At 44.5% G+C, this 14,082-nt stretch overlaps 1 protein-coding gene across 2 annotated transcripts in view; it reads left to right on the top strand.

The window, feature by feature from the left end:
- Positions 1-14,082, top strand: part of MATN2 (matrilin 2) — a 135,503-nt gene that overhangs the window by 69,322 nt on the left and 52,099 nt on the right. For both annotated transcript variants that reach the window (XM_060610995.3, XM_060610997.3), the window contains exon 5: positions 4,912-5,034. In XM_060610995.3, the coding sequence (XP_060466978.3) occupies positions 4,912-5,034 (123 nt within the window). The remainder of the gene's footprint in view (positions 1-4,911; positions 5,035-14,082) is intronic.

The raw sequence follows: 14,082 nt of genomic DNA on the forward strand, positions 1-14,082 counted from the left end.
GATTGATGAGGGAGAAATACCTGACAACCCCATGCTTATGTAGCATGGACATGGGTTCATTCTCTCATTCGTAAGTCTTTACCGAGCCAGGCACCGTGCTAGGTACAGGGATGCAGCAGAGAACAAGGCCGCCAGTTCCTTAGCTGTCGTGACCACACTGGCATCTGCAGCTGGGGGCTGGCTCCCAGATGTCACTGCACTCTGGGCCCCCTTCTGGTATGGGAACACCTCTTTCTGAGGACAGGGAGAGGTAGAGGCTCAGGAGGAATTTTGTTCCCATGATACTCATCCTGCCAGGATCCCGTTTCTGATGGAAGAGAGTACTTTTTAGGACTCTAGGAGCATCCCTGTAGGGAGGCAGGGAATGTGGGCCCTTGTCACTCTTCTTTCAGCAGATGAACACTTACGGAGCACCAAGCACACGCGCTAGGACAGTGGGCAAGGCTCTGGGAAATCAGTGAGTCAGATCAGCTCACATTCCAGCGGGGCAGGCAGACGTGATCAGGTCCTTCCAGTACCATTGGATAAATGCGTACGCGCTGGAGTGGCTCCCAGAGGAAGGAGCCTTTAAGCCCAGCCAACCTGGAGAAGGCTTCTTAGAGGAGGCGACATTTGACTGAAGTCATGAGCCATGATGGGGGTCGCCAGGTAGAGAAGGCTTGGAAGGATCACGGGAACTCTGAATTCAGTGCTTCTCCCATCCCTCATGGTTTTATTACCCTTCAGTGAAACCCTCCGGCTGTGAGAAAAAGAAGTGCTGTTTTTCAAAAGCATAAGGAGTCATTCAAAGATATCTATGTTTGTTTCAAATGGAAGTGACCACTGCCAGAAAAACAATGTTGTTTTGTCAGAGCCTAGTCTGCATGTATTCCTTTGTCTTTGTTGAATTAAGTTAATCCCTCAAAGATTTCCCTGGGGACGGTGCAGATCACCAGTGGCCATAAATCCCCAACATTATAAAAACATTATGAAAGTACAATACACACGAAGCCAACTGGCAAGCTTGCTCTTTGTGGGGCCGGACTTCTGGAATGTGAGTGATAAGCCTCCTGTTCCTACCACACTCCGTGCCCTCACGTAGTGTCTGCGATTCCGTCGGCCACTTTGGAGAGGGAACCAAGGACAGCGGTAATTCTGAGATTGGCTTAAAAGAGGAAACTCAGCCTCACAGTCTCCGTTAATAAAGGGGGGAGACTGGCCCCTGGGTCTGGGCACCTTCCACTCGGATGATTGTAAGGGACTTTTTATCCAGTTCGATGACACTCAACCCAGCTGCACACTGCAGTTATTTGGGGAGCTTTCGCCAACCCTGCTGCCTGCATTCCACTCTGGCCAGTCTGGTTTAAGGAGCGGGGTGCCCTGGGCATCAGGGTTTTCTTTTTTTTTTTTTTTTTTTTCTTTTTAAAAAATTTTTTTTTAACATTTATTTATTTTTGAGACAGAGAGAGACAGAGCATGAACGGGGGAGGGTCAGAGAGAGGGAGACACAGAATCTGAAACAGGCTCCAGGCTCTGAGCCGTCAGCACAGAGCCCGACGCAGGGCTCGAACCCACGGACAGTGAGATTGTGACCTGAGCCGAAGTCGGACGCTTAGCCGACTGAGCCACCCAGGTGCCCCAGGTGCCCCAGGGTTTTCTAAAGGTCCCCAGGTGGTTCTGATGGGTAGCCAAGGTCGGACGCTGCCGCTCCTGTAGACTGGATCTTGCAGTTATTCACAGGCCATTCTGTGGGTGTCCCAGCCCTGTCCCAAAAGGAATATGCATTGCCTCTCTACCTACCCTCTGGGGAGAGGTCTTTTGGAAAAAAAAGATGGTTGCTTCAAGCTCCTGGTTCCTTGCTTTCAAAATGCTGCTTTCAGAGGGGTTCTTTTGTAGCATGTTGGGTTTTTTTTTTTTTTTTCATTATTATAAAAGCTCCTGTTAGAAACTCTTGTTAGAAAACTTGAAAGCAGATCATTATAAGAGCCTAAAAATCACCTGTACTCCCACTATTCCTTTGTAACCGCTATTAGGCGGGGTTCCTGCTAGACACCAAAGGAGGCAAAGCAGCAGCTAGAGCAGAGAAGGGAGACCCAGGTGAAGAAGCTCATGCCCCTCACTTTAGAGAGGGACTTGGGATTTGGGAGGTAGGTTGTTCCAGTGTGTTGGGGTGACATTTTCCAGTCATGAGGCTTTTGTGCAGGCACTGTCTCATCCCCACTAGGGAGCTCAGAGTCTAGCAAGGGCAACAGTAAATACATGGCTACTTAAATGCCTACGCAATTGGGGCGCCTGGGTGGCTCAGTCGGTTAAGCGTCCGACTTCGGCTCAGGTCATGATCTCGCGGTCTGTGAGTTCAAGCCCCACGTCGGGCTCTGTGCTGACTGCTCAGAGCCTGGAGCCTGTTTCAGATTCTGTGTCTCCCTCTCTCTCTCTGACCCTCCCCCGTTCATGCTCTGTCTCTCTCTGTCTCAAAAATAAATAAACGTTAAAAAAAATTTACAAAAATAAAAAAAACAAATAAATAAATGCCTACGCAATTAACATTGTGATACATGCCAAGGGGAAGAGTGCAGGCCTGGACTGACAGCTGATAGGGGAGGCGGAAAACTCTGGCCCTGAAGAACAAGCGAAGGTCCTCATATCAGGAGGTTAATTTTTCCATCCGTGTGCAGACAGACCAGAGCTATTTCGGCATGGAATTAAAAAACAAACAAACAAGCAAACAAAAAAAACCTACTGCTGTTCCCAAACAAAGCAGTGATTTTATTTAACAGCTAGAAGCCCTCTAAGTTTCCCAGAGCCGAAGAAGCTGCCAGATCCCTCCTTCTAAAGGACAACCCAGGTGGCATTGCCCTCTCTCTCTTTTGATGGATTTTACCCTGACTGGTCCCCATCACCTGCTTAATCGGCTTGGACTTCTCAGCCTACCTTCCAGCCCTCTGCCATCTGGTGTCAGTTGTCCTTCTGATCCCCCCTCCTGCTACTTCCCTTGGAATGCTCAGCATGGGATTTAGCTACCACAACTGTCCTACTTTCCTCGTTTCTGCACATTCACTCACACTGCTCCCTCGGCCCATAGTACCTTTCCCGTTTTCCATTCTCTCGCCTATACCTGCCAGCCTTTTCCAGTCTACCCTTGACTATGGGGCTAGTTTGTTCTACCTCAGGACCTTTGCATTTGCCATTCTTTCAGTCAGAAATGCTCTTCCCAGAGCTTCATGTTACCCTTAGAATACAAGCTGGGTGACAGCAGGAACTCCTTCCTCTGTTTGGTTCACCACTGTATCCCCAGGGCCTGGGACACTGTAGGTGCTTCATTTATTGATAAATGAAGAGTATCCTGTGATTCAGATTTTTCTTAGGTCTCTAGCTTAGGCTTGTAACTTAACTGTAGGTTTTATCATTCTTTAATGATTCACTATGATTTTTACATGAGCTGAAGTTTTTTCTGGTTATTGGTGTTTTCCTTCTATCTAAATCCAATGGAACTCTCGATTGGAGTTCCCAATTGGAAATCTAAGGTAAAATATACTGGTAATAGAAGAATTTACATCTATAATTTTCTTCATCTACTTTATTGATTTGAGAATGAAAATACTTCTTTTTAGCACTTGAAAGCCTGAGTCCTTATTTGTGGAATATTAGGCATAAGCCTTTTTTTTTAACGTTAAGAAGCAGATTTTATTTTAAAAAATTACTTAATGCATTTAATAGAGGTAATGAATCAATCAGATTTTATCTTTTTATCAATTTTATATATTTATCTAAAAGCATAATAAATAATAAAACTCAGTGACACAGGTGATTACATTGAAGTGTAGCCATTGGATTGATTCAGGGATCAATCAGGCTTTCTAGTTAATTGAGTTTTTATTGTAGCTTTCATAGTGATAACTTTTAACCAGAGAAAACTCTTTTTAATATATTCAATTTCTTTAATGCTCTTTGATTTTCTTCAACTTTAATGGTAAAGTCACTGGAAGAGCTAGTTAAGAGACCAAGGCATTCTCCTAGCTGAGAAGTAATGTTTATCGGGTCAGCCTGTTTGTGCAAAGGAGAGACTGAGTCAGCGATGGATTGAAAATGCCTTGAACCTTTTCATCCTCTGATATACTTTTAGTTTCATTGCAGCAAATGCATTCCTGTGAGTGCATTCTTACATTGCATTTGTGTGAAACCCCAGGGCTCAGCACTCTGTGGACACATAATAAATACTTGACCGACGTAGGCCCACTAATAACCATACATCCATTTATCCCTAGTAATCTTTGTTACCTCTACCTAACCTCCTTTGGCTTCACCTTTTCCTCATGTGTTGCTGGCATGAACAAATAAAGCTCAAGGAGGATTTCCAAAGATTGTTCTGGTAGACAAATGGAATGAGGAGAAGTACATCCAAAAAGACAGATATTGAATTGGGACCTGCCATTTTTTGGGTGGAGTGACAGGTCTTCCCACTGTGCTCTCTCTCAGCTTCCCCGTCTGCAAAATGTCAAAGACAGTGCAGATTATCTCCTGTAAACCGGTGAGACTGTGATTACAAAGCATTTTCGTTCTCGAAGAACACGAGTGGTACTTGGTGCTGACTGGTGCAGATGCCTGCTCATGATAACTTCTAGTTCTCGGGAACCATCTGAATGCTTCAGAGCACTTTCATGAACATGAGGAAAAGACAGACCTGATGTTAATTCGAAATTATTCAATGCATTTAATAGAGGCGAATGATTCCAACTTTGAAAGATCTGTTTTTATTTACACATAAAAATCCACCAAAATGTTAATCGTGGTTGCCTCTGGATGGTAGGATTACAGTTATTCAATACGTTAAAGGTTATTCCGAAGGTTATTTTAGCAAGTGCTTGTTGTCTGGCCACGTGCGGAGGGCAGAGGGTCACGGACGTGTGTTCTGATGGTGTGACTTTGCCCCAGTCCAGGATCTCTGTGCGGCAGAGGACCACGGCTGTGAGCAGCTCTGCGTGAATGTGCTGGGCTCCTTTGTCTGCCAGTGTTACAGCGGCTTCATGCTGGCCGAGGATGGGAAGAGATGTGTGGGTGAGTATTCATCTGCCTCGTTTCATGAGGAAGGGCAAGTTGAGCACCGTGAGGAGGGAAGGGGAGCCCCCCAGGGACCCAGCTGCTTTCTTTTGAGTTTCAACAAAGTGCTCAGGTGTCTGGCCCAGTTGTTGGTCAGAATGCAAACTCTGAAGACTTCATTTAGGGCTGCAGCTGGCATTTTCTCCTACTGGGTCCTCAGCAAAAGGCATATTTATGGTAATCTACGTAAATAGAATTGTCCCTTTATATACTACATCGCTTGAAAAGGACTGTGCTGGTCTTCAGCCAATGCGGAGGCTGTTTGAGATGGCCTGACTTCAGGACAGCTCATGTGTTGCACACTCACTTGCCGGTGGGCGAGCTTGCTGAGTGGCCCCTCAGGGACGTAGGCAGCCTTCCTCCTAAGTATAGATCTGCAGTTCGGTGACAGTCCCAAGTGGCTGCCAGGTGTAAAGCCCAGCTGTATGCAGGAAAACACCATTGTCAGAGGCAAGAACAGTGGCCTCAAATGCGGACCCCAGGGAAGAAGTTTCAGGGGCAGTGCTTAGAATTTCAGGCACCAACTTGCCATCGGGTGAGTGATTTCCCACTTGAGCAACTCCACATTGTGTGACCTGGTGGGAGGTAGGAAAGGTGGGGTGGCATCTGATTTCTTCAGTGAAGGATGATGGTTCTCCTCAGCACCTGGAGAGCGGGCCAGCACATCCCTCACGCCCCCGACCAGTGGGTCTGCAAAACACCTAAAACTTGCATGGTCTCTTTCATCCTTCCTCCAACAAACAGTGCCCGGCAAACAGTAGGTGTTCCATTAACTGAACTCAGTACTTAGAAGGCAAAAAATCTGGAGGCAAAGGAAGGGAAAGGGCTCGACTCACACCAGACCTGGAACCTGTATTTTTCTGACTCTAAATCCTGCGTTTTCTCTTCTGCCCACACCCCATGGTTTTCAGAGGCCTTGTATGTCTTCCTTCCCATAGTGAATGATTATTATTTTGCACATAGAATTGACATTTTCCAGCACACTTTGATCCTTAGCTAAGGATGTGGAAGGAAAAAGCAACAAAGCAAAAGCATGGGTGTCCTGCTCATCGCAGGTGAGGATAGAATGGGTTTGCTTGCTTGTTTGTACACACTGATGGGAATGAAAACTCCACTTGTCACAAATGGAATTGGTCTCCAAAGCGGTTCTGTTTATTTTTTTCTTTTTTCTTTTCATTTTTTTAAAATGTTTATTTATTTTTGACAGAGAGAGAGACAGAGCATGAGCAAGGGAGGGACAGAGAGAGAGGGAGACACAGAATCCGAAGCAGGCTTCGGGCTCTGAGCTGTCAGCACAGAGCCCGATGCAGGGCTCGAACTCATAGACCGCAAGATCATGACCTGAGCCAAAGTCGGATGCTCAACCGACTGAGCCACCCAGGCGCCCCTGTTTATTTTTTTCTTAATCTGCTAGTGGTGACAGCGATAGGTGGCAAGGCACCACATCCACTAGCACAGGCAACAAAGAAGCCGACATATAAACACCAACTCTTACTATTTTTGCTTCATTCATTTGTATTCTGCAAGCAACATACTTTCATTGAGGATGAGGATTAAACACATGAGAAAATCCCTATTAATCGTTTGTTATATTATCTGCTGGACTTTCCCCCATACAAATATCTAATTCAAAACATTTTGTTAATGTTTAACAAAATGAAGTCATACTATTTATTTTGTTTAACCTATATTTTTTCCCTCACCAGTTGTTAAATGGGTAGAACTTTGGGTGCTATTGGGTCAGAAGGAAATCAGGCCATTGGGAATAAGGCCAGGGGATAAGCTTCAGGAAAAGGGGTGAGGGTGACTGCTTAATTGGGTGAGGGAAGGAGCAGGGAAGGCCCAGAACATGTGTGGGTGACAGGGGGTGGAGGCTGTGGGGGGGGGGGGCGAGCAGTAGGGGCCATGGCTGGGGCAGGAGGCCTGCCCTGGCCCTTGGGAAACTGGAGGGTGGTGAGGAACCCAGTTTTCTGAGTATTGCCAAATAATTGCCTAATCATCCCTGTGTATTAGAGGACCTTTGTGTCTCTAAGGGTTTTGCTGTAACTTTGGGGGTTTGACATTTGCTAAAGAGCAACAAGCCTGAGAGTAGATTCTATGGTTGCCAGGGAGCTGTTGTGGACTGTGTTTATCAGAGATGGGCATTTCTCTGCTGCTGAGTGTATGTAGAATGCCTTTCCTTGGTGGGGCATCAAGGCAGAAGAATGGGAAAATGGGGAGAGACTGTGTGTGACCGAGGTGTCATCCACCAGATATTCCTGTCATCCTCCTCCCCAACCAAGCACCTGTTGGAGGCTGGGAGTGAGATGATTATGTGCTGGTGGACCATTGTTGCCAGTTTCCTTGGTTAGGGATACGTTACAAATTTTCAGAAGGTCAAGTGCTTTTGATGGGTTTATGCTGAGTGCATAACAAGTGGTGATGGTAATAGGCTACAGAAGGTCAGAGAAGAGGGTCGTTATCACGGCTAGCGTGGGGGGACATCTGGGCGATGCAGGAAGGGTAGCCATTGGACAAGTGTCCAGGGCAAGGGGAGATATTGAGGGCAGTAATGGTGTGGGGACAGCAGTGGTCATTGGGAGGGGCAGGCCTTGCTCCTGGGAGCTGGTGGAGGAGGGGGAGACTGTCACAGGAATGCCACACTGAAAGCTTAACAGGCAACCTGACCTGAAGATATTGGTCTGAAGGGGCTTGTCAAAGATGAAGACCCCGGGTGTCAGACTTAGACAGGAAATTTAGAGAAGCAAAGGCTGGTAAGGACTATGGAAGCATTCCATCAGGTGCTAGTTTGGGTGGCCCGTATATAGATGGGAACGTTTAAGAATATGGGGACCATAAATCCCAGTTAATCCAGGACGATCCCAGTTTATGCCTTGTTGGCTCAATTCTCAATAGCCCTCCCTTTCACTTTCAAAGGGGTTCTATTTTGGGTGATAAATGATAGGATCACCCTGGTTAAAACCCGTCTGACTTAAACAATGGAAGAGACCAGCTCTGCGGAAGCAGGGAATTCCTATAGGTGTGAAGTAGAAGACGGAGATACCAGGTGGAACCATAGTGTTCAGGGCTTTGAAAATCAGGCTGAAGAGTCTGGGCTTCATCTCTGGAAAGGAGACACTGACAGGTTTCTAATTGGGAATGGCAAATGCAAAGCCTCATTTTAGGAAACTTAATCTCCTTGTGGTGCACTGCAGGATAGATTCCAGAAGGAAGATGGTGAGGGATGGAAAGACCAGTTAGGAGACTCTGGCAGCCTTCAGGGGAGAGGTGACAAGGGCCAGAGTTTGAGTGGTGACTGAAGAAATGGAGAGGGAAGGAGTAGAGATGAAGAGAGGCTGTAAATAAAGGGGAGGATGAAAAGTCAAAAGTGCTTTCACTTGAGTTTGAGCTTCCATGACTCTGAAGGAGAATGAGTAGTTTTAGACCAGGTGAGTATGAAGTTGTGGTGGGACCCCGACAAGGATGTGTCAAGAGGGAGGAGAAAGGAGCACCATGTGAAGAGAGATGGGTAGAGCCATCGATGTAGCCGGGAAGCAGCTCAGTCCATTTCTTTCTGAATTTTAATTTCTACTTATTTTTTACTTTAAACATTTATTTGTGTGTGTGTGTGTGTGTTTGTTTTGTCCGTCAATACAGTAAGACCTGGGCTCAAACCCCAGTTCTGCTGCTGGCTGGGCATGGGTCATTGCATTTCTGAGCCTCGGTTTTCTCACCCATATCGTAGAGTAATAATACGTACATCATAGTGTTTTGCGGGGTTAAATAAGGTAATGAGTAAAGTCTCTCATACACGCGAGACAGTTATTACTATGATAGCATATATCATCATCATCATCATTTCCTGGCCGTCATGAAGTATGGAATGAGGAGAGAGTGAAGGCCTGAACTTTGCTGGCCTGAGCCACATGTAGGGAGCAGGGGGGACAAGTGGGGCAGGAAAAATATCCCTGAAGGAACAGCCTAAGGTTGGGGGCAGGGGTGGGAGTGGGAGAGGTGGGTAAGAAAATCAAAAGTCATGGGATAAGATGAGAAAGAGAATTTCTAGGCCACGGCAATATTAATGTCATGCTCCAGCGAGGCCAAAGGGAACAGAACTTAGGGGAAAAGCCGTTGAGTTGAGTCACTGATTCATCTCAGCAAATATTTCCTAACTCTCTGCCAGGCCTTCTTCTGGGCGTTAGGGACACAAAGATGACCAGGAGCCCACTGATGATGATCAAGAGGGGCGGGATAAAGGGCAGATTTCAGGAGAAGGGGTAGGTGGTAAGACAGTGGGGGCAGTAAACCTAAACTATTTATTTAAAGATGTGCTAGAAATTCACCACATCCAGCTACGGGTGAATGGATGCAATTGTTTTCGGTTTCAGCATCTTCAAAGCTGAGGTTCTAGTACTTTGACTCATCCCAGAAGTATGACTATGACCTGCATGAAAATTCAATTCGTAGCCAGACTCAGGACTTTTTAGGCAGCATTTCCACACTTTGGAGTTAGTAGAACATTAAATTCCAGTGTCGAAGTCCCATTTCCCTAACTGCTCATTTCACTCTGGACAGGACTGAATTTATTTCCACATTCAGGTGATTGAGAGTAGATTCCCAACTAAGGTCCTTTTTTGTATTGAGTTCCCTGTATTTGTAATCCATCAGCTACCACTAAAGCTGTGTTAATTTCCACCCAAAACAGCATTTTTCAGAGACCATTTATCTCTATCTTTAAGGGTGAATTTCCTGCTGTGCTTGTTTACCTCTGGTGTTTACCCACTGCCTTGTCTTTGGGGATAACTTTGGTCCTGTTTGCATCTTATCTGCCTAAACAGATTGTAAACCCTTGGGGATAGAAGTCAATGATCGTACTTTTCATCTTTCAGAGTAGACTTGCGGTATGTCTCAGTGCATTGACTGAGGCTGAGTGATTGATCACAATCTCAAGCACTCGTGTATTTTAAAAAAAAATCTTGTCCTCTTGATTGATTTTTAAATTACAAAATCAATTTTTGCGTATTAAAAAAATTGTCGGAGTATAGATGTGTGTAAAGTCAAAACCTGAAAGTCATTCCTCCCCACTTTTACTTTCTGGAAGTAATCACTGCTAAAAGCTTGGCTTCTCCTTTCTGCCTTTCTTCTAAGATGTCTTATGTAGAGTATTTGCTTGTCGTCACCATCCAGGGTTTAGTATAATGCCTGATTGTATAGTAATTAATAAATGGTTGTGGAACAAATGAATGGCATTAAAGTATCCTATAACCCCCAAATTCAATGGTATCTGAATAAAGATGCAGGGCAATAAAAATATAATCTACATTTATTGAATGTTACTAAGTCATTGAAATACTTTATGTAGAATTGCAACAACCCTATGAAGTAGGTACTGTTGTTACCACATTTTGTAAATCTCTTAAGACCTGTCTCTGTTTGACTTTATCTGTAAATTGAGGATAACAATAATACCTATTTCAAAGGATTGTTGTGAGGGCTGAGTTAATATGTGTAAGGCATCGGGACAGTGCTGTGTTTGTTAATATTATTACTATCATTATATTGTCTGCTACATGGGCAACCGATAAACATTAGCTAAGTCTGAATTTCTATATCCTTTATAAGTTTTTGTCTTATGAATGCTTGCATTTAATAGTACATCAGGTGTATGCCATTTGCAATGACACGAACAGAACTAGAGTGTATCATGCTAAGCGAAATAAGTCAGAGAAAGACAAATACCATATGATTTCACTAATATGTGGAATTTAAGAAACAAAACAGGTGAACATAGGGGAAGGGAAAGAAAAATAAAACAAGATAAAAACAGGGAAGCAAACCATAAGAAACTCTCTCTTTTTTTAAAGAATTTGTGCTTTTTTATTTTTTTTAATGTTTATTTATTTTGGAGAGAGAGAGAGAGAGGCAGGGTGTGAGCGGGGGAGGGACAGAGAGAGAGACACACACACACAGAATCTGAAGCAGGCTCCAGGCTCTGACCTGTCAGCACAGAGCCCGATGCGGGGCTCGAACTCATGAACCATGACAAGATCGTGACCTGAGCCTAAGTCTGACGCTTAACCTACTGAGCCACCCAGGCGCCCCAAGAGACTCTAGAGGACAAACTGAGGGGCGATGGAGGGGTGTTGGGTAGGGGGATGAGCTAAATGGGTGATGGACATTAAGGAGGCCACTTGTTGGGATGAGCCCTGGGTGATATATGTAAGTGATGAACCACTGAATTCTACTCCTAAAACCAATACTACACTATGTGTTAACTAACTTGAATGAAAATAAAATCTTGGAAGAAAAAGAAATCATACTGAGGCCCATACTCAGAACTATGGTGGCACATAGCTTGGGGATTTAGCACGGCGTTACTGCTGCCTTCAGAGATATTTTTTTCCACTAGATTCTCCTCTACCAATTGCCCTCAGTAAGGAGGGGATTGTTGATAATTAAGTGGGGGACAAGTGTGGGAGGATCCATCTTTATATTGAAATGTCAGGTTTTCAGTTCATCAGATAACTGCTCATGTTTGGAGCTTGACCTCCCCCATTTCAAGACATTAAGTATTGGATTTGTCCCTATACTGGCTTCCTAAGGCTTTTGTAACAAAACCGCAGACCGAGTGGCTTTAACATTAGAGATTTCTTTTCTCACAGTTCTGGAGGCTAAGGTTCCAAAGTCAAGGTGTCAGCAGGCTTGTCTTTCTCCTTGGCTTGTAGAAGGCCACTCCCTTGCTGTCTCTGTATGTGGTCTTTCCTCTGTGAATATGCATACCTGGGTCCTCTGTGTGTCCATATCTCCTCCTCTTATAAGGACATCAGTCAGATTGGATTAGGGCCCACCCAAATGGCCTCATCCTAATCGAATCACTTCTTTAAAGATCCTATCTCCAAATACAGCCACAGCCTGACTGGGAACAGGACTTAAACGTACAAATTTAGGGTGGAGAAGACAATTCAGCTCAGAATATTTCCCTGTTGTTATCAAAATGGATAAGAAACTTTCTCCAGGTTTCGAGATCCTGCATAGAGAAATCCAGTTGTGTCCTGGTGGGAGAGGTTTTGTGAATCTGACTCTATATGTGTTATCTTCTGTATACTCAGCAAGTCAACTGCTTCTCCAATTTCTCTAATGATGAACTTGGTTTTTCTTACTCTGTCATCAACAAGCTTTAAAGCCCAAATGCTCCTCTTTGAAATATCCTGTTTCTACTAATGCCATCCCCTTGCAGACTGATCCCCACTGAGGCAACTTTGGATTGTGACCACATTGTAAATCAGAGACCATTGATCTTAGGCTTCATTACCTTGCACCAAAGTATCGTTTATCCTTGGACACAGCTGAGTGATTTTGCACATATTAGGCAGAGACTGAATGTGGCATGACTGGCTTCTAACCCTGAGATTTTAACACTTTGTGATCTGAAGGGTCCAATTCCCTACAGCCAGGGAATTACCCTTTCTGCTTATAAATGAGAGCATAGATATGTCAGGCAAATAACTGAGAAAGGATTTTATTGAAGGAGATGAGGACTTGGAACAACAGAAGCATTTCTGAGTTACACACATAGAGCACATCCATACATCTGCTCCCTAAACTTGGCCTCTCTTGTTACAAGTACAGTTTTGCAACCAAGGAAGTTATGCAAAGAACCCAAAATGTGTGGCAAAGGATGTCAGAGTTGAATGGACTGGATCTCTCTTGGTCTTAAAAAGCTTTTAGGTTCACGTGCCTGGAAGCAGGCTCCCCAACATGTAATGTTGTACTGATGGCCTCCGCTGCTGTGCCCAGCAGCCTGGCAGTAAGCTAGAGAGTGGCCCTCAAATCAAGGTGGGATTTGACACCTTGGGGTTTTACAGTCCAGGGTCTTAAGACCCAGGAATGCTTAAATCCCGCCCTGCCAATCTCTCCTCACCCCTTCAGTTCCCCATATTACTGAGCATAAAAAACAAAACCAGCAACAGAATCCAAGTCCAGGAGAAGCCTTCTTACTCTGTGAGATTGGGCCTGTGGTTGGCTGAGAGACGGAAGGTATCTTTCAAAGAGTGGAATCATTAAAAACTGCATATCCAAACTTATCTTAACCTTTTTATTTTTATTTAAAACATATGAATGTACTTTTAATAATAATCACCTTTACTTACACCTTTAAAAATTACTAATTTAAGTTCATTTGTTGAATGCATGATTTAAAATTTTTTTCTTGCATAAAACATCCCCGTAATGTATGCTCCATGATTTTCAATTTTGCTTTCTTTAAATTGGAGCAAGGATTTGAAGACTTCTATAAAGCAATCTAAGAGCAGAATCCTTATACATTTTTTTAAGGTTTTTTTTTTAAGTTTATTTATTTATTTTTGAGAGAGAAAGAGAGAGCACACATGCACATTTAGTGTGCTCTGGGCATCAGGTGCTATATTTTCAGAAGGAATGAAAAGCATTGATGGATTAGGGATTGGTTAAGTGGAGGTCAGTTAAAACGGCTCATCTGCAACTTTATTAACCCCTGATCCACCCCTGGATGTTCTAGAGCATTCTGGAAAAAGGCAAGTTTGGAGTATAAGGCTCAGATTTTAGGCCTAAGCAAAACCTCCAACCTGTCCTCAGTCTAATATGGGGCCAGCATACTCAGGAGTTCTTCTGAGGGACATAGATGGCTGGACTCAGAAATTACACCCGCATGGTACATAAAGAGGAAGTTTCAAGAGAGAGAGAGAATCTGAGCTCCTGCCTTTAGGTACAGAGACCAGCTCACTCCTCATTGTAGTATTGTCAATTTCCTGGAATTTGGAAGTCAGAACTTGGAAGTCAGATCAACATCTCTTCTCTTTGGGGGGAACACTAAAAGGTAGGTGGCCTGAGATGGCATGGGCTGACTGATGGCAGATACCCATATCAGGGGTTGGGAGATTCTTAAGATGAGGCCCAACATGTGGAGGCTGGAGGTGGGAAGTGCCTACTGCCAACACAGGTCAGTGCGGGCCACTGCATGGCCCGCTTCTGTGACACAGACTCAGGCAC

The sequence above is a fragment of the Panthera onca genome, chromosome F2 (genome assembly GCF_046562875.1).
Source record: "Panthera onca isolate mPanOnc1 chromosome F2, mPanOnc1 haplotype 2, whole genome shotgun sequence".
Classification (NCBI taxonomy): Eukaryota; Metazoa; Chordata; class Mammalia; order Carnivora; family Felidae; genus Panthera; species Panthera onca.